The 27,930-nt window shown below is 38.9% G+C and overlaps 2 protein-coding genes across 2 annotated transcripts in view; both read left to right on the top strand.

Annotated features, from left to right (window-relative positions):
• Positions 1–95: 95 nt before the first annotated feature.
• LOC114481836 (WD repeat-containing protein 90-like) lies at positions 96–21,853 on the top strand. Its single transcript, XM_028476889.1, is given in 43 exon segments — positions 96–197; positions 291–382; positions 984–1,160; positions 2,005–2,143; positions 2,240–2,410; positions 2,579–2,705; positions 4,278–4,342; positions 4,575–4,681; positions 6,251–6,481; positions 6,617–6,655; positions 6,950–7,018; positions 7,128–7,238; positions 7,352–7,497; positions 7,590–7,647; positions 7,903–8,021; positions 9,536–9,697; positions 9,795–9,925; positions 11,512–11,628; positions 11,843–12,078; positions 12,399–12,526; positions 12,639–12,769; positions 13,103–13,233; positions 13,397–13,558; positions 13,697–13,825; positions 13,932–14,065; positions 14,148–14,188; positions 14,262–14,378; positions 14,381–14,677; positions 14,999–15,081; positions 15,171–15,273; positions 15,420–15,541; positions 16,072–16,228; positions 16,326–16,516; positions 16,584–16,752; positions 16,869–16,992; positions 17,206–17,377; positions 18,869–18,991; positions 19,105–19,273; positions 19,851–19,981; positions 20,062–20,205; positions 21,073–21,189; positions 21,514–21,598; positions 21,683–21,853. Coding segments are annotated over 43 exon segments (5,628 nt in total). The 5' UTR covers positions 96–184; the 3' UTR covers positions 21,841–21,853.
• A 1,103-nt stretch (positions 21,854–22,956) lies between these two features.
• LOC114481834 (mitochondrial Rho GTPase 2) overlaps positions 22,957–27,930 on the top strand; it is a 5,759-nt gene continuing 785 nt past the window's right edge. The window contains exons 1-12 of the mRNA XM_028476887.1: positions 22,957–23,126; positions 23,886–23,944; positions 24,744–24,825; positions 24,972–25,015; positions 25,743–25,796; positions 25,897–25,949; positions 26,139–26,247; positions 26,415–26,516; positions 26,597–26,695; positions 26,768–26,876; positions 26,953–27,073; positions 27,834–27,918. Coding sequence (XP_028332688.1) covers positions 23,090–23,126; positions 23,886–23,944; positions 24,744–24,825; positions 24,972–25,015; positions 25,743–25,796; positions 25,897–25,949; positions 26,139–26,247; positions 26,415–26,516; positions 26,597–26,695; positions 26,768–26,876; positions 26,953–27,073; positions 27,834–27,918 — 954 coding nt within the window. The 5' untranslated portion in view covers positions 22,957–23,089. The remainder of the gene's footprint in view (positions 23,127–23,885; positions 23,945–24,743; positions 24,826–24,971; positions 25,016–25,742; positions 25,797–25,896; positions 25,950–26,138; positions 26,248–26,414; positions 26,517–26,596; positions 26,696–26,767; positions 26,877–26,952; positions 27,074–27,833; positions 27,919–27,930) is intronic.

Raw genomic sequence — 27,930 nt, 5'->3', positions numbered from 1 at the left:
AAGCTACACTAGTTCATTTTTAAAACACGGCGCTCAAACTTTGAGGCTAAAATGTTGTGAAACAGTTTTATTGTTGTTTATACTTCAGAGGAACGTTTTGTTTCTTTTATTTCACCACTTGTTCACTAACCCAGACTGAAGCGTTTGACAAGTGGATGTTTTTCAGGCCGGGACACAACTTTCCATGGCTTCCAAAGGTAAAACAAACGTGACAAAATCCCCTGGTTTGTTATGATTATTATGGATAAAGGACATCATTTACTTTATCATTCCCTGTCTCTGTTGTTTAGGCTGGCAGCATCCTTACGTTAATATATTCAAACATGTCAAAGTGGAGGAGTGGAAGAAGACTGCAAAGGAAGGGGATGTGTCTACATACACGGTAACGGTTCACAAAGACACGGCTGCACAATTAATCGAATTTTAATCGTGATCACGATTTTGGTTGCCACAATTAAAATAGCCTGATCGTCCGCATTATTTACATTCAGTACACGGGCTCCACACTCTGTAATAGTGTATTTATTTAGTTAACCTTTGGTTATAATTCAATTTTAATGCTTCATTTTGCTCTGTAAACTGTACACATATTGTTTGTTTAAATGTAGTGCAGTAAACACACTGATTTTTCCTTAAGATGATGATAATTTTGATTATAATTGTGATTACAATGTTGATCAAAAATAATTGTGATTATCATTTTGGCCATAAGCCCTATTGAGTAACACTAATAAACCTGATATTAAGCTGTTACAGGTAGTTTTTGGATGATCCATTCCATTCCATAGGGCTTTCTCATATGATTCTTTTCTATAATCAATTGTATAATGGGGAGGGGGAAAATAATAAGAATTTCAATCAGTTTCTGTCCACATTTTCCACAAACATGACTTGGATATAATCTTGTTTTCACTGTTGAATGATGATGAGTTTTAGTATATTAAATTTTGATCATGTCTTCACTTTCTGTAAATACACCCCAGGACAAGACCCTGAAGTGTCCAGTGTTTCGGATCTCTGGTCCTCTTCCTGCCAACAGCTTCATCCACATTCCCAAAAAAAGTAACCAGTCCCTCGGACTCACCGGACGGTTCTTCTACCTACTCTTCAGACCCACCCCTGGCAAATATTTTGTTGTCCATCTAGATGTTGCTACAGAGGTATTATTCATCCACATAACAAGTCAATCAACAAGTTTGTGTATTGCTGTCTTAGAAGTCATAATTTAGAGAACTTGTGTCAAACTTAAGGCCCGAGGTGCCAAATTTGTCCCTTTGAAATATCCAATTCAGCATATTGAAAACATGAATCATTGTGTAAATGAAACAGCAATGTTTTCAGGTGCGCACAGTTTTCCCAGACATTTTAAATGTTAAACTGTTGAAAAAAAAAAACCTGAAACTTTGTACAGTCTCTTAATTTTCCTTGAATTATTACATACAATTTTACTGAAATAAATAGAATTTGGTCACAAATCTAGGAAATTTAAATTAAAGATCTTGTTGGGACTGATATCTATCACTTATTGCTTGGATATTGTCGATGTCTTGTATATTTTGTCTTTTCTGTATACGCACAAATGCAAACTATGCCACAATAATGTTGGAATTATTCGTTTATCTGCATAAAATCTGTGTCCCACTTGAGATCAAACTGCTCCATACTTGGCCCCTGAACTTAAATGAGTGTGACACCCCTGATTTAGAGTTTTTCCAAATTACTTTGGCCTTCTTTTTGTTGTTCAGTTCATACAAAGTGCAAATTACTATCGTTATGTTCTCCCGAAAATGCATTCAAGTTGAGATTTCCCTTTATTCCTTTCTTATCGTTAGTGGATTTCTTCTTTAGTTCTGGTATGGCTTATTACATAAAACCAATTAGGGTTTTTTCCTAATGTTTTAGCTTGTTGGAAAATGTTGTATTGCAATTTTCTAAAGATTAAATCAAACAATTATTTTAACTGTTGTTTTTAAAATATTTTCCTTCCTGTGCTGTGTTATTTAGGAGGGCCAGGTGGTCCGCATCTCCTTCTCCAACATGTTCAAAGTGTTCAAGTCCACACCGACATGGCTTCAGTTCCCTTTCCTCTGTGGTGCTGCCAAGGATTCAGTTTATGACAACACCTCTAAATCAGCACGACACGGTAGAACGATCCATCAGTGATGTGCTTTGTTGTATAAAACTAATTGTCTAAGAGCATTTCTGCAGCTGGACTCGTCTGTATTGTATTTTATTCCAGGTTTAGTAGGTTCTGCCCCCTCCTCTGTGCGTTGGACCTGTTTGATGCTGGATCTGCAGTATATGCTTTCTGTTTATGCCAACCGCTGCCATAGTCATCTGAAAAGCATCCGACTTTGCGCGAACATGTCAGTGAAAAACATGTTTACTAGTGACCTGCTGCTGAATCCAGGTGAGACGCAAGAATTAAAAGATAAAACATGGATTCTTTAGCTACCAACTCACTGTGTTCTGTTATAGTGAAGGCATTCAGACATGTAATTACATAGTTTTTCAGATTTGAATTATTCAAAATAGTTCCAAATCATAAATTCTGCGTCTGCTTTTTCTCTTTACTCAGGAGTTTCCTTTCATGAAGCAAAACTGATGGGAATGTCCTCTTCTCAAGGAACTGGTCCCATACCCAGAGAAATGTCTTTCCCAGTGCCCAAAGGAAGCTCCTGGCATGACTTTTATGATCACATCAGGTACAATCTCACCAGATATGATGTGGAATGAGTTTAAATGACATTATTAGTAATGGTGCTCTGTCTCCTAGCCTGTACTATAGACTGTAAAAAGGAGAAAGTGTCTAGTATTTGTACGGTTGCCGTTCAGACAACCCCTGGTGCTTTTGGTACGGTTAACGAAGTACACGTACGTAGCTTCTTAGGGTTAGGTTGTAACCCAATATTGCAACAATTTTTAGGGTTAGGGTTAGGTTTAGTGTAAGGTTTAGTCTGAGCAAGTGACCTAAACTTGCCAAATAGTGGCGCTGCGTACGGATAGAATGTCGGTATAATGATAAGGCAATCGTACGGATAGCCACTGCCTAAAAGAATGGACGACACTCGCTCACGGGAAGTAATGTTTTTTTGTTTTTTTGAGCTCCCCCTGCTGACTGGCTGCAGTATTTCATTAGCCCCGCCTCCTCAATGACAACAGATGGGTTGTTGGTCAAACTGTAAAGTTAAAATACTCGTTACATAATTTTTTTCCAAACCTAAACTCTGCTGTGTTCATTAGTTATTATCACCCTACATTTTTCTGTGAAGTTTGTTTTAAATAAGATATTTGAGGTTGAAAAACGGGATTTGACGTCATATGACGATGATTGACAGCCTCGGATCTTGCGTAGCTCTCTTTGTGAACAGTACTGACCTCTATGATCTGATCATCTGAACAAGACGTTGGTAGAATTTCCAATGGGAAAGATACTTAAGTCTGTGGCGTAGCTGGGCTGCGTAACTCATCAGGGCAGTAGGCTGAATGGGCGGGGCTTGTTACCAGGGCTCCTCCCGCCGGACCCTACTGCGCAGGCTCCAAATGATGTCAAATTTGATGTGCACACCCACTGGCCTATACTCATTACCAATGATATGAAAAAATAGGTTTCATAGTTCATTATGGAGCATTATTTTTAATGGAAGCATTGTATACCAAATATAAATATGAAGCGCTGAGAAAGCGTTTGTACATGCACGGCTTGGTTACTGACAGTGTCTCATTCAACAAGTTAGTTGCTTGCTGTCTCATAGCAAAATAAAAGTCTTATAAATAACTAAACTAAATTCTAAATTGCATCAGACCATATTGTATTATTATATATTAGAAATTGTATTTACAAACAAATCTGATCAAATTTCCAATAGCCTTCCTATGCACTTACACTGTTCAGTCATTTGTTTATTTTTAAAAATCTAACGTTACATGCGAGGCCCCCAGTTATCAATTATTTATTAATATGTATGTTTACTTGGTACTTATTGTATACTGTCCCTTTTCTTTTGTCTGTTCTGTTTGCATGAATTGCCAAGTTAATTATATTTCTTTCTTTATTGGATTGTTCTGGTGATAATGCAGTTAATCAATAAAGATAAAAGGGCCTGCTTGAATTAATTGAACTTGAAAGACAGTATCAAGTGCATAAAAAATAGTGATGTACAGTATTTATATTGAAATGTATGGATTTGCTTAACAAAAACATTTTTTCCCTCTGGTACTATTTATAATCTGTTTGAACATGTGGATTGAGTTCTTTTTTGTTTCTTTTCTCATAGATTTCCATCAGAAGGAACAAAGTTGCCCTTTGACTCTATTCAAAAATACATTCCACAGCAAGAAGGTAGTAATGATCATATTTTTCTCTCCTGTTAATTCTGATCTTGGTCCAAAATAGAAACACATTGTGCACTGTTTGCTGGCTGAACATGTTTTGTAAATGCCATTAATTTGACTAATCTCATCAAACTGCAGCTTCATTTGAACTTAAAGTAAACTGTGAATGTTAATTTGTGATTGACTTCCAACAAAGAATAATTAGCTTTTTTGGGTTTATTTTCTGTAGACATTTCCAGGTATAACTCAACAGAGACTTGTTGAAGACGACCCCCCCATCGTGACTCTTAGCAAAGCAGTCCAAGATCGGGTTTCTCTCATCAAGCAGGTCACCACACCTGAACAGGTGAAAGGTCACATTCCACCTCATGCAGCGATGGACAATATTGTAGTTTTTCCGCTGATGAATTTATGATATTTTGCATTAATGGTTACTATACACCAGGGGTCACCAACGCGGTGCCCGCGGGCACCAGGTCGCCCGTAAGGACCAGATGAGTCGCCCGCTGGCCTGTTCTAAAAATAGCTCAAATAGCAGCACTTACCAGTGAGCTTTTATATATATAGATTTATTTATTTAGCTATTCTTGTTTAAATCACACTTACATGTAACTTAGAAATGACAATACATATATATAAACACTTAAAATGTAAAGTGTTTTTTGTGTTTAATACATACTTGCCAACCCTCCTGATTTCTGCCCGACATTGTCCGGGCGGACCATCCTTCACTGAGCGTCGTTTCCAGCCGGACAATAATAACGATTACACCGCATTCTTATGCGGTGTAATTATATTATTGTAATAATAATATTGTTGTAATAATAATAACGATTACACCGCATAAGAAGAGGTGTAATCGTTATTATTGTCCGGCCGGAAACGACGCTCAGTGAAGGATGGTCCGCCCGGACAATGTCAGTGAGGAAATCGGGAGAAAATCAAATCCAACCATGTGTAGGGAAGTGTTTATGTTATGGTTATAGCCGTTGTTGTATAGGCTATGTTTAATTTTCCTTTTGTTGATTATTTTTATTTCATAACAGGCACGCGCGTGTGTGTTATGATGATGAGCAGAGTTAATTCTGATTGCAAATTTTGATTTAGTTTTAGTCATAGTCTTTTGACTAAAATGTAACTTAGTTTTTGTCCAAATGTAGTCATCAGGACTTAGTTATAGTTTAGTTTTAGTCGACTACATCAGTGCTTCCCAACCAGGGGTACGTGTATCCCTTGGGGTACTTGAACACATTGATGAATCTATTTCCAACATGCTGAGTCATTTTTAAGCCTATTTCAGACACTGTGCATGCTCATCCAACATCTTTTCCACCCGTTGACAATAAACGGCATTAATGGAATAAACAATATCGTGGCTTTATTATCCTACTAAATTGTTTAAAAATTGTAGTCGATGAAAATGACAAATCTTTAGATGAGAAAATAAACACTGGTTATTTTATGAAACATTGTTGTCATTTTGTGTGTTTTGGGAGTCGTTCTGTGCGTTTTTGTTGTATTGCATATTTTTGTGATTTTTGTCTTATTTGTGAAGTGATATGTGTATTTTGCTGTAATTATGTCTTGTTTTTGGAGTATTTTTGTGTATATTTTGAGCTATACTGTGCATTTACTTTGGGTGTCGTAAAGGGCCCCACGTCATGGCCGGATGCGAAAAACAAATCCTGAAAAGGCCAAAGCTGTAAAACTGATTTATTATATGAAAATACACAATACTCCTTTAGTCTTCAGTGAATTATGTGTTTCAGATGCAGCCATAAAATACATTTTCAATAACTAATTGTATTTGTGTGTGTCATGAAACGTTTTGTATGTACTTTTTCTCTTTAATACATGACATCCGTCATCTGCTTTGTAGATATTCTTAAAGTAAACTTCATTTTTTTTTTTTTAGCTTCCCCAGGAACGCAGACCCATAGTTGCAAACATCCCAGAGCTTGGTGTCGTGACAGCGCAACAGAACAATTGTCTTCATCATTCAGATGATGAACAGGAGTCCCTGAGCTCTATGTCACAGCAGCTCACGTGCACGCCCCCGTGTGAGGATGACGGTGCAGGAGTTCATGTGTATGTGCATCATCATAAGAGTATTGAGGATAAACCTGCTGAAAAAAATGTGGAAGAGGTGATTCAATACATTTTTTCATGTTATGTTTTATGGCTTTTTGTGATTGATCTTCATTATATTGGAATTTTTCTTGAAAAATGTAAGAAAAATCAATCTTTTCACATCAAGTTTTTGTGTAATCCTGTCCTTCAGCCTGGGTCTTATCCATCATCCAAGTCCTTGAAACGGCAGGTAAGAACATGGGCGTAAAAGAGCGTTTATCCTTCATTATGTAGCTTTTTTATGTATCATAACTTGTCAATAACATGATTTCAACAGGAGTTGGATTGGCTACAATTTCTTAATCGGTGCATAGTAAAAATATTCCCTTCATAAATCACTCCCGCCTGTTCTTGTCTAATGTTGTGGATTTGTCATTTAAATCTGACTTATTTTCCACATGGTTAAAGGGCAATGTATTGATATATACAAAAAATGAACTAAATATGAAACTTGTGCTACTTTTTCTTCTGCTCTCCTCTTCAGAAACTGCTCCCAGACCCAATTCTCAGGCTCAAGGGAATCATTGGCTTTGGAGGAGGCACCAGTAAATGTGTATGCTCAAAGTGAAGTGATTCTCATGCTTATGCTAAGCTATACTAGTGTCTGATATTGACTGATGAATACTATTATGGGGTAACGACAGCTCTGCTCTGCTCTGCAGGCCCTGTGGACCAAAGCAGGTGATGCAGTGGTTTATCCATGTCATGCTATTATTGTCTCAATGAAGATCACCACGAACGAGCAGAGATTCTTCATTGGTCACAGTGACAAGGTGGCAGAAGATGACACACATTTCATGACAAATTAATTTGATATTTTTTATACCAAATTAAAATAATATGTTGTTGAATGATTTTTATTAGAGAAAATGTTTTGTTTTTTTAGGTTTCAGCCTTGGCCTTTAATGGAACCACAACACTGCTGGCCTCAGCACAGACTGGGAACCATAGTATGGTGCGTGTTTGGGACTACCACAAAGGAACCTGTCTTGCTTTGTTCACAGGTCATATTCACTCTTTATTTTGTCTCAGGTAACCCAATATATTCATTCATTAACCAATCCACGTGTTTGGTAGAAATACCTAATTCCCATTTAATGATTTTGATATTCATCTCTCTGAAGCCTTTCAAGTAGTGGTAGTATTCTCTGTGGAGTGGGTAAAGACCGCCACAATAAAACGGTAAGCTCCACCAGTCCTCCCACATTGTCTTGTTTCTTTATCCTATTCATGAAAGCAATTACCATGAACTCACTGACAAACCCACAGTATTAAATTGAGATGACAAAAATGCTAAGTGTGTCCTTGTGAATACATAAAGTGATTCATTCCTGTAATTATAATTATTGGTTGCTCCTCTGCTTTGACCTGCTTTTTTATCAGAGAGAAAGCTCCTGCTGATGGTTTTGCGTGTCTTCCCAATGCCTCCTTTCACAGATGGTGCTGGTGTGGAACACCTCAGGCCTTTTTAAAGGTGGGGATGTGACCGTTTTGGCCAAAGCTCACACGGACGTAGACATTCACACAATGAAGATTGCCTTTTTTGACGATACCAGGTGATTGGTTTTATTTAGATACTTTGTAAATGATATTTGAGGGATTTTTGTCTCTGTCAAAGCTGATGTTAATATGCACTCATTTCAGTGTTTATGTTTGGTGTCTTAATCGAAGTGTCCAGTCACTTTTGGGACTTTTTCTGTTTAAATACTTTTATGTTCTGGAAAATAATCAGTTGTCTTCATATTTCCTTTTTCTTTAAAGGTCCTATATGATGCAAATCAACCTTTTGAGCTTTTAACCTTGTTACAATATTAATTCCTTATCAAAAACACCCCCAAAGGCTTCCTTCCTGCATCTCTGAGCAATCCTCACTAATCCTGCTCTCTAAGCTACTGCTCTGCCCTCTTCTGAAAAACGAGCGGTTCCTCCGGCTAAAACTCTTGTGATGTCAAGAGAGTCTGAACCGCCCCCTCCAGGAAGTGCCTGCTGCCGATGCCGCGCCTCCACAGTGAACATACACTGTATGTGTATGCACTATTTGTTCATGCTGAGGTGTACTCCGCTCTTGTGGTTTCCATTGGCGCAGTGACATGTGTTCAGGCACTTCTGTGTAACCTGCCGTTCTAGTGAAAAAGGAATATATACAGTATTATACTTTATTGTCATATATGTAAAGCTACATACACAAAATTTAACCCCTCCCTGAGGAGCAGTGGGCACTATTCCTGTAGTTAGAAGAGCAGAGGAGGAGAAGAAAGTGAATTAGCTTAACACTCCGGTTTGAAGATTGAAACAGCTGATTGCTGCTGCTGGATAAACACACACCCTGAAGCGCTGAGACGGACTCACAATAACAATAGCCTCTTAAATATCCATGTGTTTTACTGTAATGCACAGTTTTTTTTGGCTGAAAACATTAACAACTGTGTGGATAGCAAAGGAAAATCGCTTTGGTGATCACTGATCTCAATCAGAGCGAGGCATGCAGGCAAGTCAGCATCTATAGACACGCCCACTCATGAATATGCATAAGCAGGAACCAAACAGCCCGTTGCTCAGGAAGTCTCTTGGAAAAACTTTGGAAAAAAGGCAAGTTTGGGAAAATAAACCTCAAATACTATGTTTTTGGGGTTCTTAGAACAAATGGAGATGGGTGAAAAATTCATGATATGGGACCTTTAAAAATGGTTTAGTGTTTCGATTTCATTCACTGTTGCTGGAATGATGATGGATTTTTTTTCTCTTCATACACACTAATGCCTTTCTTTCTAAATGGGTTCTAATGGACCTGAATCATTGACCACGTGTGTTTAATGGTTGTCAATAATAGTGCAGCCGCTAGCTTTCTAAGGGTGCACGCAGCAGGGGCCCTCAGGGTAGTATTTTAGTCACATTACTTAATGTTGTGTTGTGTTGCACACAGGTGGGCTTTAGATGGAACTAAGTCTTTGTAAAGATCTTCTATCTGTTGCTGTACTGGCTTTGCCTTTTCAAGAAAGAATGTGACTGTGAGATGGTGATACTGAATAGAAAAATGAATAAGTTATTTCTTGTGATGTGCTGAATTCAGGATTGTGTCTTGCGGTCGTGACAACATTCGTCTGTGGCGAGTCCGAAATGGGACGCTGCGATCCTGTCCCGTCAATCTGGGTGAATACCATTCAATGGACTTCAGTGATGTGGCCTTTGAGGAGGGCCTTTCTCCAGACCTGTATGTTGATGATCGGACCCTGTGAGTTAGCAAGCGCTTCCCTGAGGCCTTCTTGATTCACTTAGTCCTCCGGACATGAATACCTATTGAAATTCTATCAACGACTGTTTCCCTCTAGGTTCGCCAGCAGCCGGAGTGGCCATATCTTTGAGATCGACTACAGCAGAGTAGTTATTAAAAATGTGAGACGGTTGCTGCCTGCACAGCAACAGCATGCTGACCGCAGGGAGAAATTGACTTTCAACACTGGTGGGTGTGACTCACACATAGTAATTTATTGACACCTTAGAGAGAGAACACTAGTGTAGAATCCCTTTAATCATGCCATGTAGGGCTGCTCGATTATAGAAAAAATAATAATCACAATTATTTTAGTCATATTTGAAATCACAATTAGTCAAATGATTATTTGTCAACCAAAAAGTTATTTATTTTTTGTGCAAAACAATGTAAAATATATTCTTTAAGCACACTGTACATAAAATCCTTCAAACACTATAATCAAGTATGATCACTTTTGCACAAAACAGAGCAATTCCTGCATGTGATGTGTCTTTGCTCTAGGTCTTCATCATCAAACCCAAAGTGTTCCCATATAAGAGAATTTGACTTGCCCTGCCTTGCTTGTTTACCAAGCGTTTTTGCTGCATTTCTCCTGCTATGTTTCAATACTGCTAGTGTTAGCCTGCAGGCTAGCTTTACTTTAACTTTAGGAGGGGCTGTGCGGAGGAGCTTGCATGCGCATGCACCAAACAACTTAAAGTTAGTATTAATAATTGTTTTTTGCTTGTGTGTACCAAGCTTTATTCTTTGTAGATCCTATATCGAGGAAATTTCAGAATCAGAATCAGAAATGTTTTTAATGGCCATGTACAGTTTAAAGGACAGTACAAGGAATTTGTCTTGGTAGTTGGTGCACAAAACAAACAACAACAAAAAAAAATAAAATAAAAAAAAATGAAGAAAAAAAAAAACAAAGAACAACCCAGCAACAATAATAATAATATTAATAATGATAAATATAAAGGATGAGGGATAAATAAAGGATATATAGAGAATAAAGAATAAATAGGATAAATATAAATATATATATATATATATATATATATATATATATATATATATATATACAGTGCAGCAGATAATGTCATCATGGAGGTAGTGATCGGGTGGGGGGTGGGGGGGGTGTTCATGTGGATGGTGGCAGAGGGAAAGAAGCTGTTTTTGTATCTGGAGGTTCTGGTCTTGATGGACTGAAACCTTCTTCCAGAAGGGAGAGATTGAAACAGTTTATGACCGGGGTGGGAGGGGTCGGCCACAATCTTTCCTGCACGCCTCAAATTCCTGGAGGCGTACAGGTCCTGGAGGGAGGGCAGATTGCAGCCGATGACCTTCTCTGCAGAGTGGATGATACGCTGCAGTCTGGCCTTGTCCTTGGCCGTAGCTGCAGCGTACCAGATGGTGATGGAGGAGCAGAGGATGGACTGGATGATGGAGCTGTAGAAGTTCACCATCATCTTTGTTGGCAGACTGAACTTCTTCAGCTGCCGCAGGAAGTACATCCTCTGCTGAGCTTTTTTGATAAGGAGCTGATGTAGAGTTTCCCAGGGTGAGGGGGGTGAATAAAATGTGTTTTATTTAGCAAATAAAACATGTATGATTGTAGGAAAAAAGTGTTATATATATATATATATATATATATATATATATATATATATATATAGTTAGAGTTTTTTCTGGATTGTTTTTTAATTGTTGAGTGTAATAATCAAAATCATAATTGAATCTACAGTGGTGTGTGTTAAAAACATTTTTTTCTTGTGTCCTACCCAAAGGTCCAGGCATTTCTATCAACTGCATCAGCATCTCCTCGTCGTTCTGTGCCACAGGATCTGAAGATGGCTTCCTGCGGCTGTGGCCTCTTGATTTTTCTTCTGTCTTCCTGGAGGCTGGTAAGTGCAGCAGAGCCTGACCCTGATGCAACATTTGTCTTGTGTAAAGCACAAAGACGCCAACAGTCAGTTATGCTTTATGCATTAGTTGATGTAGATTTTAAATCACAAATGTCATTATTACAGTAGGGAGTGTTTGTCTGTTTTCTTCTCTGAGGTGTTTCATGCAAATATACTGAAAATGTTGGCTTTGTTTGTTTGTTTTTAATTGCAGAGCACGAGGGCCCTGTCAGTGTGGTGTCTGTGTCGTTTGACAGCATGCAGGTGCTGTCAGCCACCTCTACAGGTAACCTTGGCTTCCTAGATGTGGGCAGCCAGGGTTACAACACACTGATGAGGTCGCACACAGACACGGTGCTTAGCTTCAGTGTAGATAAAACTCGCCGCCATCTTTCCACCGCCTCCTCTGATGGTACAATTTGTATTTGGGATATGGATTCTTTGCATCAGGTCAGTCAGTGCCACATTTGAAGAAAACCTGTTTTTTTCTTCTTTTTTTTTTTCAAATATTTGATAAATGCATTTGCACATGTTAAAATAAAATTAAACTACAAAGAAAAATAGTTTGGATGATTTTGAAACATTTTAGATTGTTTTTGTAAACATAAATTTGAGTTCATTTCAGAACCTGCATTAAAGTTGGTCGTTAAACTACATTTATTAGATGAACACTGTTTGTTTTCATTTATTTATTTATTTTTTATTATCCTGGCGCTACACATTTCTCCACATATTCCTGACACCTGCCTGTCTCTTCTCTAGTTGTATGATTTGCATCTGAAGACACTCCCTCATCTGTGGCCTTCCATCCCAGTCAGCAGATTTTCTCTTGTGGTTTTAGTTCTGGAATCATCCGCATCTTTGACATTTCCAGTGCCAAACTGCTGGCTGAGCTGAGGTAAGCATCTCAAAGCTGAGTAGGTCTGTATGTGACACAGAAACCAGGAATTCTTTGGTCACTACTGAAAGAGGGTGAGCAGTGCATGGTTTTTCTTTTTCTTTTTTCACAGGCAGCTTCGAGGTGAAGTTGTGGGTCTCGCGTTCTCTCCAGATGGAGAGTTCATGTACAGCGCAGACTCCCAGGGTTCTTTGCTACTCCATAACTCATCTGAGGACAATTACAATGTAATCAGGGTACTTGGTAAGTAGTGGACATACAGTACCTTGAAGATTCTAAAGGATTGTTCTGAACCCCACAAACATTATTCCACTTTTATTAAGCGTTTCGTTTAATTTCATTTAATGATTTATTTTATTAAGATTTTTTTAACTATGCCTTTCCTTTGCTTATATTTGACGTTTCTGTATAAAAGCTCCCTTATACACAACACTAACTTTGCTAAGATTTAAACCCATTATTGGTATGACATTTTTTTTAATTATTATAGTTCACTAGTTTTATTCTCTATGTTCCAATTTCATGTGAGGCAGCTGTTAATGAATTATTTCAATTTGTTTTTACCCATTTCACCAGGTAATGCAGTGGCCCGAGGAAGCGAGCATGCTCCAGATGCTATTACAGTTAGCAGTGACAGCCGGTGTCTGGCTTTTGTTGGTCCCTCGCAGTACATTGTGACCATCTGTGATGCCAGATCTTTGAACGAGGTATTCTGGTGGATATTTAGGGAAAATAATAATGATATTTTATATATTCTGTATATAATTATAACAGTTTCTAATACCAGTATGTCTGTAATAATTTAATTTTTGACTGCATCATGTCCTCATTAAATTAATCTCTACATCTGATCACGTTATATCTGTGTAGTTGCTGCGTGTAGATGTCAGTATATTGGACCTTCAGAGCACCCAGCTGGACTCGGCTCTTAAGGTCTGCTTTGCTCCTGCCTCGACTGAACACTTGCTTGTTGCCACATCCGCTAACAAGATTATCTGGGTTAGCACCAAGACAGGCCGTCTAATTAGAGAGGTAATGCTGCCGACTGTATTGACTCATCATGGTGTCTTCAATAATGTGACTTAGAAAATGTTTGTGTGGTCTACCAAAGTAATTTCAACAGTTTGGAAGCATTCTTAACATTTTTAATTCTGTGATTTTTGCCGTCAGGTGTCAAATGTGCACAAGCTGCATTGTTCATGTCTGGCTGTCAGTGAGGACAGTCGATTCTTGCTTACAGCCGGAAATAACACGCTCAAAGTGTGGGACTATAGCATGCAGCTTCATGTGAACTCACAGGTTGTATGAAAATATTCACCAGTATTTTTGAAAACATAGTTTTTTTTTTATTTATAAATGTGTTCAAGCATCCCATTTAATTTTTTTTCATCTTTTTCTTCCCCAGATGTTTATAGGACACAGTCAAACCATCCGTCAGGTGCGCTTCCTGCCTGAACAATCAGGTGTAGTTACAGTGGGCGATGCCATCTTTCTGTGGGACTTTTTGGGCAACCCAGCCGACTTAGTGACTGGCACTTTGTAAGAACCGAACTCTAACTAAATAAGCATGTCACACCTGGGACATTATGCACGTTTTGCAAATAACTGTCTTCTCCCGTAGTTCACAACTGAGAGGAAGCCTCCTGTCACCTCCTAAAGATGGTAATTTTATTCCTCTAAAATTCTGCTTTTTGTGCTGAATTCATTGAATACACACCTGTAACGTTTCAAACAGACAGTCACACAAAGGTAGTTCAGCTGTGCGATTGGATGCCTCGACAGACGGCGCCACTCCCAAACTCGTCCCCGCCACAGCTGCTCAGCAAAGCTATTGATCAGGTTACCCAGGGAGGTACAGCATCTGTGTTGGGTTTGATTTATCATGTTATGTCACATTTTTACCTTTTCATATCCTTAACAATTCAAGTTGTTTAGCTGTTAATGATGGTCATTTTAAATGCAGTTATTTATTTTCACCTACACTGTTGGTTTTTCGTCTGGTTCTCTCAGCTTTAGGTTCTTCTGTCAAAACAGTTTCGTCCCCAAACCCAAATCCAGGTTCATCTTGTGAGCCCAGAGCTCCGGTTTCCTTCCTCAAAGTGACAGATCTGCTCGATATATCACCTTTAAAATCCAATCCTGTGGACTCTGGTAACAACTCAGCAGCTATCTGTGACTTTTGTTTGAAAAATATAGATTTTAGGATTTGGTTAAAAACTTAAAAAATTTCAAAAAAACTTAAAAAAAAAAAAAAAAAATATTTTAATTTGAAGGGTTTCCCAAAAAGATTTAATGTAAATGTATTAAGAAATTTGATCATTTTAAACAAATATTATTTAAAGTAATTGACCTCTTCATCTTTTTTTCTTTCATATAATCACCATAATAATCACTGTGACAGAATGAATAGCGGAATCCCTTTTTAAGACAAACATGGTTACTAGTCAATGGTGAATTGTGCTTGTGTTTCAGTTGGATTCAAGCAAAAGAATCCGGTACGTCCAGATTGTTACCGGCACTTCATCCCTCATTTTAAAACCTCCTCCTTTGACCAGGTACAGGTGGTAAGACATTATTTCAGCAATAAATCACTGAACATGAGGGTTGAGTTTGAAGCCCTGCCTGTTTTTGTTCTCCGCTTCAGACGGCCGCGCCTACACAAGCACACGAAGAAGGCCTGAAGCTGAAAGCTGTGATTGGCTACAATGGAAATGGGCGTGGCAACATGGTGTGGAGTCCTGATCAAGGTTCGAACTAATCCAGGTACTTCGGTGGTACATTAAAGATCATCCGGAGTACATGTTATTGCAGTTTACTTTTTAATAAAGTTATGATCTTATTGTATTATATCATCTTATACATGTGAGTATTTAAAACAATGTGTCTGCTGCAGGTTTGTTTGCTTATACCTGTGGCTGTGTGATCGTGGTGGAGTACCTCCACTCAGGGAGTCAGAAACACCTACTGGGTCACAGGGAGGAGATATCCTGTCTGGCTCTTACAAATGATGCTAAGGTGCGTTCTTCAGTCTTTTCATTAATACATGACAAACAAATCTTAAGTAGTAGAATTTAAAAAAACAACTTGTTCTAAAATCAGGAGCTGTCATCTTTACCAAACTAATGTGCACATTTTGAAATATGTTGAGAACACACAAGGTGCAAATTATCGGTAACACTTTACTTGAAGTTTTATACATAAGGCTGATATTACGATGTCATTATTATGACAGGACACCTGTCGTTAGCATGAATAAGGTGTGATGAAGGCTGTCATTAAGTGTCATTTGTTACCCTAACCCCACTAGAACCCTCCACCTAACACAAAAAATGCCAACATAGCTCCAAAGGTGTCATAATTTAGCAAACAACACTTAATGACACATTCATCACACCTTATTCATGCTAATGCCAGCTTTATGTATAAAACTTCAAGTAAAGTGTTAGCGAAATTGTCTTTAGATTTGAAGGTAAAGGTAACAGAATGTGCTTTGGATACAGTATTGTACATTATTGGCTTCAGAAGTGTTTTTATCCTGTGTTTAGACTATGGCATCAGCAGCAGGCAGCGCTAACGATACCACAAACATCATCTGCCTTTGGGACATCCCGACTGGAACTTGTTGCTACACTATCCCGTACCACAAGGGGGCAGTGCAGAGTCTGTCCTTTTCTCGAGATGACCGTTTCTTCCTCTCAGTCGGTCAGTCATTTGAATTCAAATTAGATTTTCTTTCTTTTTTCCTGTGTCCTGTTTTTTAATGCTGGCTCCCAAAATGACTCAAGCCTTTCCTGTGTAGGAGATTTCTTAGCCCCCGATGTTGCCCTATGGAGCAGAAAGAACATGCAGCTGTTGTGGAGTGAGCGCATGTCGGGACCGATTCACGACTCTGCCTTTAGTCCTTCAGCGGCGAGCCAAATGGCCTGCGTGGGCAGCCAGGGGCTTTATTTCTGCTGGATTCACACGCAGGGCAGTGACGTAGACCTTAAGGTAAACCACTTAGAACTTTAGCCCATAATTTACTCTACCTTAATTGTTTTGTTTTTTGTTGCCTTAGGTCCAGAGGGTGGACACACCAGCAGATGTTGGTAAAGTAGAGCTGACATCCCTGAGCTACCACATGGACAACTTTCTGTTCACCGGCACTAATCGAGGGCATGTTTGTGCCTGGGACACCAACCAACAACAATGTCTGATGACGTGGGAGGCTGACAGCGGAGAGATCGGTACAGACAGACACTTGATATTCTATCCACTTTAGTTCACAGACCTTTCTGCTGATGGGATATTTATTCAGAGCTTCCATAGGTGGTAACTGGACTTAAGGGGTTTCTTTGTATAGGAGCGCTGCTGTGCAAAGGGAATCGTCTTTTGACTGGCAGCAACTCCCGCTGGTTGAGACTGTGGGAGGTCGAAGCTGTGCAGTGCATGAGGCCCAAAGAAAATGTCAGCAAAATAGATGACAGGTCTGTAGCTCATTCTAATGATTTCTCTTCCTCCTGACCATATCCCATAATCTGCTGTTGATTTATTCTCACCCTGGTATTGCTTTTATGGAACTGACACTATTCCCATGGAAATACATTCGCTATAGAATTTAAACGCATTCTAAACATTCCCAAAGTGTACATTATGCTTTATCAACTTTATAATTTTGGGTTTCTTGCTGTCTCCATAAGTTTGACGACGGTGCTGATGGAGCACGAGATAATGCTCGATGGGACGATAGTGAGTGCAGCGTTTGATAACACAATGGACATGGGAATTGTCGGCACCACTGCAGGAACACTCTGGTACATCAACTGGTGGGACAACAGCAGTATCAGACTGGTCAGCGGGCACAAGACAGAGGTACGGATACGAGATTTGGAGAAATTTATTAAATTTGCTTATTTTTATTTATTTATTTATTTAGGTGGGACAGTGTGTATTAATGTATAGCCGAAGTTGTAAATACACCGGATTTAGCTAAACGCTAATTGCTATTCGTAGTCCCATGGTGTAGTGGGTAGAAGCAGACACAACAATATGACAATACACAGTGACGGTATTGTGAAAAATACAAACACAGCAGACATAATCAGACAATACATGATGCAAATACAATCATCATATTTCATTGCTTCTATTTCAGTGAAATGGTCTGTAGTGTTTTTGACTCAAACGTAGTTTTTCCTTTTTTGTTTTTTTGCTTCATTTGTTTCTATGTAGCCGATTGCGGTAAAGCAAAAAGGCCAAAGAATAAACAACGTGTTGGATTGTGTGAATATTATTTGGTTGGAAAAAGCACCGATATTCAACTTAAATCGTAGCAGCTCATGTGTGAGAAAGAAGGCCTAGTGAGCTGTATGATTCCACCTGGACTCAGTGGGAGATAGATAGGCACTGATTGTCACTTTGGCGGCAATCTTTGAAAGCTCTAAAGTGCTGTAATTTTCCCTTGAGTGTTTTTTTCATGATGATATATCTGCTGCACATCCACTGTAGGCCACTTGAAGGTCAGGGTGAGTTCCAAAGGCAGGCAATCTTATGACAAGGGTTCAGTAGCTTGTAACTCTTCAATCAAAGAGCAATTTTGCTGTACTTTTGGTGTTTCAGCCTCCCATCTCCTTTTCCACATGTCACTATCGTTTTAGGAGAATTCCATGATTATACGGCATCCACTGATCGGTACAAATGCTAGAATGTGAAAAGCTGCTATTTCTAATAGATTAATGATCTTAAAGGAAGCTCAGCAGCAGGAAGTGATATTTTATTAAATAAAATGATTAAAGACAGCAGTTCCTGCATTTTTTTGCTTTGGGTTGGGTTTTCTAAGTCTTAATTTATTACTTATTGATTGATTGATTGATTGATTGATTTTTAAGTATTTTTTTATTTCAGTTTAAATGTAAAACTTGTATTGTTTTGATTGGCATTAAAAACACTTCTGTATGGACTAATAACAATGATAATAATGGCTTGGATTTCTATAGCGCTTTTTTCAAGGAGACTCAGAAACAGAAACCATTATTCATTCACACCAGTCACTCACACAGTCAAACCGGTGGTAGTAAGCTACAATGTAGCCACAGCTGCCCTGGAGCAGACTGACAGAAGCGTGGCTGCCATTTCGCGCCTACGGCCCCTCTGACCACCACCAACATTCATGCACAATTCATACCCATTCATACGAGGCAATGTGGGGAAAGTGCCTTGCCCAAGGACACAACGACTAGCATTAGTTCCAACAAACACCAGGTATTAAAATGGCAAAGCTGGAGCAGTTTCAGAGTAATAGATTTCAGATTTCTCATCTGAAGAACAGTTTTTAAAGGTCAAAAGCACTTCTCCTCTGCTCAGGTCAATGACGTGGTGTTCAGCTCTGATGAGAGCCACTTTGCAACGTGCAGCGAGGACGGCAGCGTGCGCGTGTGGTCAACCATCAGCTATGAGCTGGTGGTCCAGTTCCAGGTGCTCACCCAGGTATAGAAGAACACAGCTAAAGTTAGCATTTAAATGAATTTGTCAGTTTTTATTTCAACCTTCCACCGTCGACCGTTGCGTGCACGTCATATCTGTGTGTTTCTGTGTGTCAGGCCTGTGCGTGTGTGTGCTGGAGCCCCTGCTCCAATAAAGACGATGCACGTGTGGCTGCAGGATACAGTGACGGCACCCTGAGGATCTTCAGTCTCGCCTCAACTGAGATGGAGATGAAGCTGCAGCCACATCACACATCAGTCTCTTCCATCCAGTACTCGTCTACTGGTGAGAGTATAACAGGGCTCTCAAACTCATTTTAGTTCAGGGGCCAAATACGGAGCAGTTTAATCTCAAGTGGGCCACAGATTTTTTGTGGGAAAACAATTAATTTCAACATTATTGTGGCTTATAGTTTACAGTTCTACGTATACATGAAATACTAAATATGTAAGAAACTGACAATATCCAAGCATTAAGTGATAAATATCAGTTCCAACAGGTTCTTCACTTTAAATTTCTTGGATTTGTGACCAATTTCTATTTAATTAAGGATTTTGTAAGAATTTTGAATGTTTTTTCAACAGTTTAACAATAAAAAATGACAGCCGGGACTGGGAAAACTGGGCCCCTGCAAATGTTGTTGAGTTTCATTCACACAATGATTCATTTTTCCCTGTCATTTTTAATTTCTCCTGAGGGCCGAGTTGCATGCTCCGAAGGGCCGAATTTGGCCCCCAGGCCTTGAGTTTGACACACATGCTCTATAACAACTCTCTCAGACCTGAAACACAACAGGTCTATTGAAATAATGAAGCCATCATTCACCTGGTTGGAGTAAGAGACTGTTTCTGGCTGCCGACAGGTCACGTGATCCTTTCAGCTGGGAATAATGGACTGGTGGCCGTCAGCAGCCCAGTGAACGGAGCAACGCTGCGTGTATTCAGTGACCACAAAAGAGCAACAGTGACTACAATCCAGTGTGTGAATGAAGAGGTCAGAGGAAAGTGAAGCGATGACGTCTTTTCTTTGTGTTCCGTCACCTTTAGTTCTTTATCTCCCCCTGTGATCTGCAGTGTAAAAACTTTGGAGTCGAAGGAAACGAAATGTGGTTGGCTGCTGGTTCTGACAGGCGCGTCAGTGTGTGGGCGGCGGATTGGCTGAAAGAAAAGTGTGATCTGCTCGACTGGCTGACATTTCCCGCCCCACCCCACTCTGTGGTACTGCCTATGCTTTATGCCAATTAAGAACATTTATGAAAGATTTCTCAGAAGGAAAAAAGAAACAGATTTTTATCACTTGAGTTAACAGACAAACCAATTACTATTAATTACGTATTAGCAATTAATTGAAATAGTAAAAGAACAATGTCCATTATTAAGAAAAAAATATTTTCATCAAACTTTTTGCATTTTACAACAAAGTAGGTGGAGTTAGTGATATATATAATATAGTAATATAAGTTCTACATTTTGTTATCAGTGACCGTTCACATCATTTGGGACAGTGACTGAACCAAGTGTTATTCATATATTTTGCAACTTGGAACACAGATGTGTGTTCTACAAACAAACTTAAAGAGAGAGAAAGATTTATGATCTAGCTCACATGTGTCAAACTCAAGGCACGGGGACCAAATCCGGCACTTTAGAGCTTCAAATTTGGCCCTCTCAAGAAAGTAAAAAGTAAAACATGAAACATTAAATCTAAATTGCCATTTAATTCAGTTGTAGGTATCTCATCCCCTCCAAATACAAAAATTAAATTAAAATCCACAATATTTGCTCTCTCTTACAGAAATCTTTCAAATTTTCCTGAAATTATTACACGAAATTTCCCAAATCAGGTAAATTTAAGTGAATATCTTGCAGGGACTGATATACTCGCATACTGTATTTAGTAATTTATATTTCATTTATACATGGAAGCGCAAACCAGGGCACATTAATGTTGTATTTGCTGTTTTTCCCACCTTAAAAACTGTGGCCCACCTTAGCTGAAGCTGGTCTGTTTTGCCCCTGAACTAAAATGAGTTTCACACCCCTGATCGAGCTAATCTGATTGTTTTGCATCTAATTGTTTCAAAGGATGACAGCCTCCCACCCAGCTTAGCTGCTTTCTGCCCCAGCGACCACAGTCTGGTGATCTACACAGGCTACGCAGCGGAGAAAGAGCTGTCCTTTTACAGCCTGGTGAAAAAACAGGTTTGCGTCGCCCTTCTGCCTTCCTGTTCCCACACTGTTATGATTGTGATTGCACTCACGATCACGCACATCTGCAAATATGTCTCCACTTTGATTTTCACTATCCCCCAACCCCATTATCCAGACTGATATTATGTCCACACCAGGGCACACGTATGATAAAATTATGGAGCTCAAGGTACCAATCGCACACATTTATGCCTGGGTGGGTGATTTCGACAACCGTATCAACTTATCATATCAGTGTGGGAGGAGGTTCAAAGGCAAAGCCTGAGAACACATGAAAGCAGAGCAGGCTGACATTAAACATCTCATTCTTCACAGATAATTAAAAAGATTGCCCTGCCTCACTGGGCCACATGCATGAGCCTGTCCTCAAAGAGTCAACTCATAGCCATAGGTTCCAGAGGTATGTTTTTTTTTTATCATAAATAAAGAAATAAAGGTGTTTATCAAAGTTACTCTGAGGTTCTGATTGCATTTTTCTCACCAGAATGCGTGCTGAAGCTGATCAAAATAAACAGCGGCAGGTTTCAAGACTTTTTGCAGCACAGTGACTCACTCCAGACGTGTTGCTTCTCTCCATCGGGAGCTGCTCTTTTCTCTGTGGCTTTTAATGAGATCCTGCTGTGGGAGGTGAACGGCCTCTGACTGTCTCTATCTGAGAGGATGTTGTTGTGCTTTTTTTTTTAACTTGTTCCTAAGCATCAGAGTAATCTTATTTTCCATTAGTTTTGAATTACCTTTTCTTAAGAAAAAGAACAGGTTAGGATGTGTTCAGAAACATTTGGTGTAATCCGTTTTTTCTGATTGAGTGTATGAAATGTGCTGTTTCACATGTATAGTAATGATTTTATAGATATTTTCTTAAGTCATCCTCGGACTGTAAATATTTCATCCAGTTTTTTGCGAATAAAGAATGAACCAAACGTGTTGCATTTGCATTTTTTTTTTCTCTTCCTTTTTCCTAGAAATCCCATTAATTTGTGGAGAAAAACTGTGCCTTTTATTCTTTAAAAAATATTTTATTGATTCACAAAAGAAGTTTTAATTTTTTTTAAACACCATAAACCCTTTACATTGACAAAAACAGTGAAAAAATGTTTACTTTAAGATGTGCCATCATTTCATAAAAATCTGTTTTTCAATCATCTTGATCATGCACAAAAATAATTTATTTTTCCAAAAACGTTATTTGGTTTTCTAAATCTAATAAACACAGATTTCAAAAGTTAATATTTTTATTTAAAGTGTAGCCTTTTATTTCAGCAAAAATTGGTATATTTACAAATAAAATACATTTACCACCTTACCACAGGCATTACTTTTGGTAAGGTGAAGTTTAGGACTGAATAATGTTAAAGGTGCACCTCTTTGCTATTAATTTATTACAATTTATTCTGATTCGTCATACCTAATATTCACAATCTTCACCTCTTTTTTTTTTTTCTGCAAAAACTCAGAAGTAAATGGTGATTTCTTCACAGTATTCAAATTATTTGAAATCCTGTTTCCGTGGGTTTTATGAGCTGTAAACCCAAATTATGTAAAAAAGTAAATTCTTGAAATCGTTTAAATTGTGGACCCTGAATCTATAATCATTGAAAGTTTAACTTTTTGAATGGAATTCTGGAAATTAAACAACTTTTCCATGATATTCTAATTTTTTTGGGAAAGGGTCTGTAGATGCAGCTGTGGGTCTGAGGCACAGTGAGTTCAGAGTTTGTCCAGCAGGCGGCGCACTTTTACCGCCTGTGAACCGGAAATAGATGTTGTCACCTTGGACGCCTCCCGCCGTGTGGAGGCACACGCTCTGCTGATAAATCTGGCTTTCAAATGAAATATAAACATCACATTTGGACCGTAGGACGCCTGGCTGTTCATCACAGGGAGCGGAAACATGAAGCAGGACGTCAGGATTCTGCTTTTGGGGGAACGTAAGTTACTCGCACCGACTACTGAAAGCTAAACCACTAGCATAGGATAGCAGCTGCAGCTAAAATTGGTAAACACCTGTAGCTTATGATACGTAGGCACATAGACAGCTCTTATATAGACAATAGTTTTGCACCTAATGTGTCATAAACTGTAGACATAAAACTGAATTGCCCCTAAGCTTAGGTTGTCCACTTAAAACATTTGTTATCCTCCGAAGTATGAGATTATAATGTACCGCACACCAGTTTTGACTGATGGTTGTTATTGTAGTAGTTCCTTATTATATCAGTCTATCTACACGTTAATTTAATGCATGAAGTATGTCAACATTTCCTAATATTTGCTGACCTAAGTAAAGAATAACTTCCGGTCTGCCTGTTATCATAGGAACCAATGGGTTCATAACACTGATAGACTGTCCTGGTCCCACACAGCAGAGAATTCATGTTATGGAGGCCAATAAAGCTTTCCATCAAAACTGTTCCTATAAATATTTAGAATGTTGTCCCAACATGTTTTATTAGACTTGACATACAAATCAAAACATGTGTAAAAAAACAACCATAATATTACCTATTGAAATGTGTGGGTGTTTAACTGGAGGCCATGTCTCTGCTCCAGCACATGGAAAAAAGCCATCTTACAGTCATACTACCAGGAGACTCACATTAAGAATCATCAGCCAATTATGCAGTTAATGTTAAGCCAGATTAGCCTTTTAAGACTCTCACTTGACTCATTTTTAACCCCTCCAACAGCCAAGGTGGGAAAAACGTCTCTCATTATGTCTCTGGTTGGAGAAGAGTTTCCAGACGAGGTAAGCACGAGCACAACCACTGAACAATAGTATGCCCAACAAATAAAGACATACAATGAAACGTTCATCTGCTGCACAACATATTGAGGAAGTTGAAAGGGCCCATGTTACACTAAATCAACTTTTCTGTGCTTTAAACATCATCAAAGCTATTTGGGCTTCATACACATGCCCAAAGTGTTTTTTTCATTGATTCCCTCAATCGTTAGTTAGAGGGTGATTTGCCCAAACACCTCGCTCCAATTTGATGACACGTTCCCTCTTTGATGACGAAATTTGACGCGGCACTGAGCTGGAGAAGCCGCGCCTCCAGGAAGCTCTCTGCCATGATTGACATGTAAACAGACACTCCCTCGTAGGCAAGCATTTCAGCATCCCTTGCGCAGTGCTATGTTTGTATTTTCTACAGTCTATGTATGTACCGGCGAACGCCCCGCCCCCACGCTCTGTCTCATGTTTATAAAGCAGCATGAGTTCAGCTACGGAGTGGGTGGGAGGAGGGAGGGCTGTCCTCTGGACCAACGTCACCGTGCGGGGAAGAGGAAGTCAGTGTCCCGTTTATAGACACGCCCACTCATGAATATGCATAAGTAGGCCACAAATCAGCCTCTTTGTGTAGAGTTGATCAGAAAGTGACTTTTCAGAGGCTTAAACTCTGGAAAACAGGCGAGTTTGGGAAAATAAACCTCACATACTATGTTTTTGGGGTTCTTACAACAAATCGAGATGTGTGAAAAATAGCATGACATGGGACCTTTAATTATAGATCAGTCTAAAGCAGATCTGTCATTTACTACAGGTTCCCCCCAGAGCTGAAGAGATCACCATCCCTGCTGATGTGACTCCAGAGAAAGTGCCCACACACATCGTGGACTACTCGGGTAACAAATCATGCAATCAAGCTTTTTTTTTAATATCTAATTTTTTAGATCCAAGTATTTCAAGTCATTTCTGTTTGTGCACTGTGGTTTGTTATCATGATGGTGCATGCTGAAATAAAATATTGTTTGTGCTTTGACATCAACAGAGAAAGAACAGAGTGACGAAGTCCTTAAAGGTGAAATAGTCAAGGTAAGTTTATATTGAAGCAGATAGAAAAAGTACTACGTGACATCATAGTAGCAATAGAGCAGACATGGGCAACTGTCGACCCGGGGGCCACATGCGGCCCTCGGCCTAAGTTTGTTGCGGCCACCAAAGGAAGGCACAAATTGAGGACAAAAGAAAAATATGGGACAACAAAAACACACAAAATGAGACAAATGTATAAAATAACAACAAAAACACACTAAGAGCCTATACTACGAATCTAGATTGGATTAATCTCCGTTAGCTGGCTTGAACCAACCAAACATTACCTGTCAGATTAAAGCTTTTCTACGAAAATACATCACAATTTGTTAATTTAAGTGTTTACAGCCTCAGTACGTGCGCGCTGCCATAAAAGGGGTGGAGTTTGCAGCGTCCGACCAATCAATGGAGAAAACTCGCAGAGTGAGCGTCTTCGCAGGAGGAACAGCTTCTTATCATCTTAAATAAATATAATGAATATAAATCTATGATGACGGTGAAGAGCGACAGTAGTGGTGCGCACCAGGAGGAGCTTTTACACTCGCTCAGATCTGATCCACTTCAGAACCTGGTTATAATAAACGCTGCCCCTCCCTGCAGGAAAGCCCACGTCAACTTTGTGTTATAAGCATAAATCAGAGGCACCTAAAGCATAAACTGAAATTGTTTACACATTGTTATTTTTATTTTTTTAAGTGTATCCCAGTTAACCAAACTTGTGTTACAGGCTAATGTTGTGTGTGTTGTATATGACGTCACCAACGAGGACACAATAGACAAGGTAGTCAATGACCTTTCTTGATTACATTCCTTGTTACTGTGTACAATTTTGAAATGTATCAATGTGCTGATTTACATTTTAGCTTCTTTTTGTTTCTCAGATTAAAACCAAATGGATCCCTTTGGTAAATGGAGATGCAGAGAAGGGAAACAAGTATGTATTGGCTATTAAATGGTGTTTGGTTGTGTGGTAAATGTGTACATTTGATCTAATGTGTGAGTGTAATGTTGATAGTTTTAATCTCAATGTGTGAGCGTCAGCTGGAAAACCCTGTGCCTGTTTTGAACTGTTCTCATCAGATGTGAAACTCACTCTTGGATGTTTTGTGTTCGTTAAATTCAGGGTGCCAATCATTCTCGTAGGAAACAAATCTGACCTGCGCAGCGGCAGCTCAATGGAAACCATTCTTCCCATCATGAACCAGTTTTCTGAGATCGAGACCTGCGTGGAGGTAAGCGAGTCTGTCACACACGCTCCAGTGTGTACACACGGTCTCGCTCTGCAATTCATGCACGCATGGATATCTGGGGAAAAATGTGTGTGTGTGTGCAAATATTTAAGATTGCAGATTCCATTGATAATATTTGACATGCTTTGTGTTCTATATTTCCTCAACAGTGTTCTGCGAAGAACCTCAAAAACATTTCAGAGCTGTTCTATTACGCACAAAAAGCTGTTCTCCATCCCACTGCTCCTCTGTACGACCCTGAGGACAAACAAGTAAAGCCTTCACACATTTACTGATATTTGAACTGTTCTAATCAAATGATCTATGTCTGATTTCTATTTTTCCACTCTAGTTAAAATCATTGTGTGTCCGAGCCCTCAGCAGAGTTTTCTACATCTCTGACCAGGACAACGACCGCATCCTGAGTGACGCTGAGCTTAACTGCTTCCAGGTGCCAAATGAATAATCCCGACATGTCGTCATAGCTTCGCTTTAAGCTGATAATGACTTTTCTGTCGTTTAGAAATCTTGTTTCGGGAATCCCCTGGCACCCCAAGCCTTAGAGGATGTGAAGACGGTCGTTTGGAAAAACACAAACGATGGAGTCCAGGACAATGGCCTGACGTTAAACGGTAGAAACAGGGAAACCACGTTGAATAACATGTAACTGTAAACCGTTCAGTCAGTGATGCATCTTCTCCGTTTCAGGTTTCTTGTTTCTTAATACATTATTTATCCAGAGAGGTCGACATGAGACCACGTGGACAATCCTCAGGAAGTTTGGTTATGACGACAACCTGGAGCTGACAGACGATTACCTTTACCCTGAGTATGTCAACTCACGGCTTTGTGTGTGATTGTAGAGTAGTAAACGATAGATTCAACATTATTAAAGTAGTTCATACTAGGGGTGTGCATTGCCATGAATCTGATGACATGATTCATGATATGCATGTCACTATATTTCCCAATACTAAACAATACATATCACAATATCAGTAATTACAAATTTCACATTTACAAGGACTGAATAGTATGAAATACAATTTAAATGGTAACTAACTGTAATTTAACTACCAATATCAAAAACAAGGGGTATGTTTATCAAACTGTCAAATTATATTTTCCAAAAAGTTTAACTTTTGATTATACAACAGATTCTCTTTATGTTAAGTTCCTAAATTCTTTACATTTATATGTAAAATAACCACATACATCTATCAAAGTGCCCAGTATGTTTTATGAAAATAAAGTGCAATCAAGGAGTGAGGTAGTTTAACTGATGTGCTTTACTGACACCTAGTGACCGAGCATTTACGTGCTATGCACGTTAGTGCAATTAAATGTTTTTTTATTTGTTAAAAAACATGATTAAAAAATGATTTGAACTTTTTTTTGATCGATACGATAATCGCGCTGTGAAATATCGCAATATATTGCCTAATTTATTTTTTCTTACACCTTAGATCATACTGTATTAGTTTAAAAAAACATTTTGTTTCTTATTCACTGTTTAAACTCTGTATAATTTGTTTCTTCTTTTTTAAAATTAGTATCTTGATGTGCGTTTTGTTTTGTTTTTTAATCAGGCTGCGAGTTCCTGTCAGCTGCACCACAGAACTCAATCACTTAGGTCACCAGTTTCTCCAGCAGTTGTTTGACAAGTATGACGTGGTGAGTTACAGC

This window comes from Gouania willdenowi, chromosome 19, assembly GCF_900634775.1.
Source record: "Gouania willdenowi chromosome 19, fGouWil2.1, whole genome shotgun sequence".
Taxonomy (NCBI): Eukaryota; Metazoa; Chordata; class Actinopteri; order Blenniiformes; family Gobiesocidae; genus Gouania; species Gouania willdenowi.
This window is presented reverse-complemented; position numbering and strand designations above follow the sequence as displayed.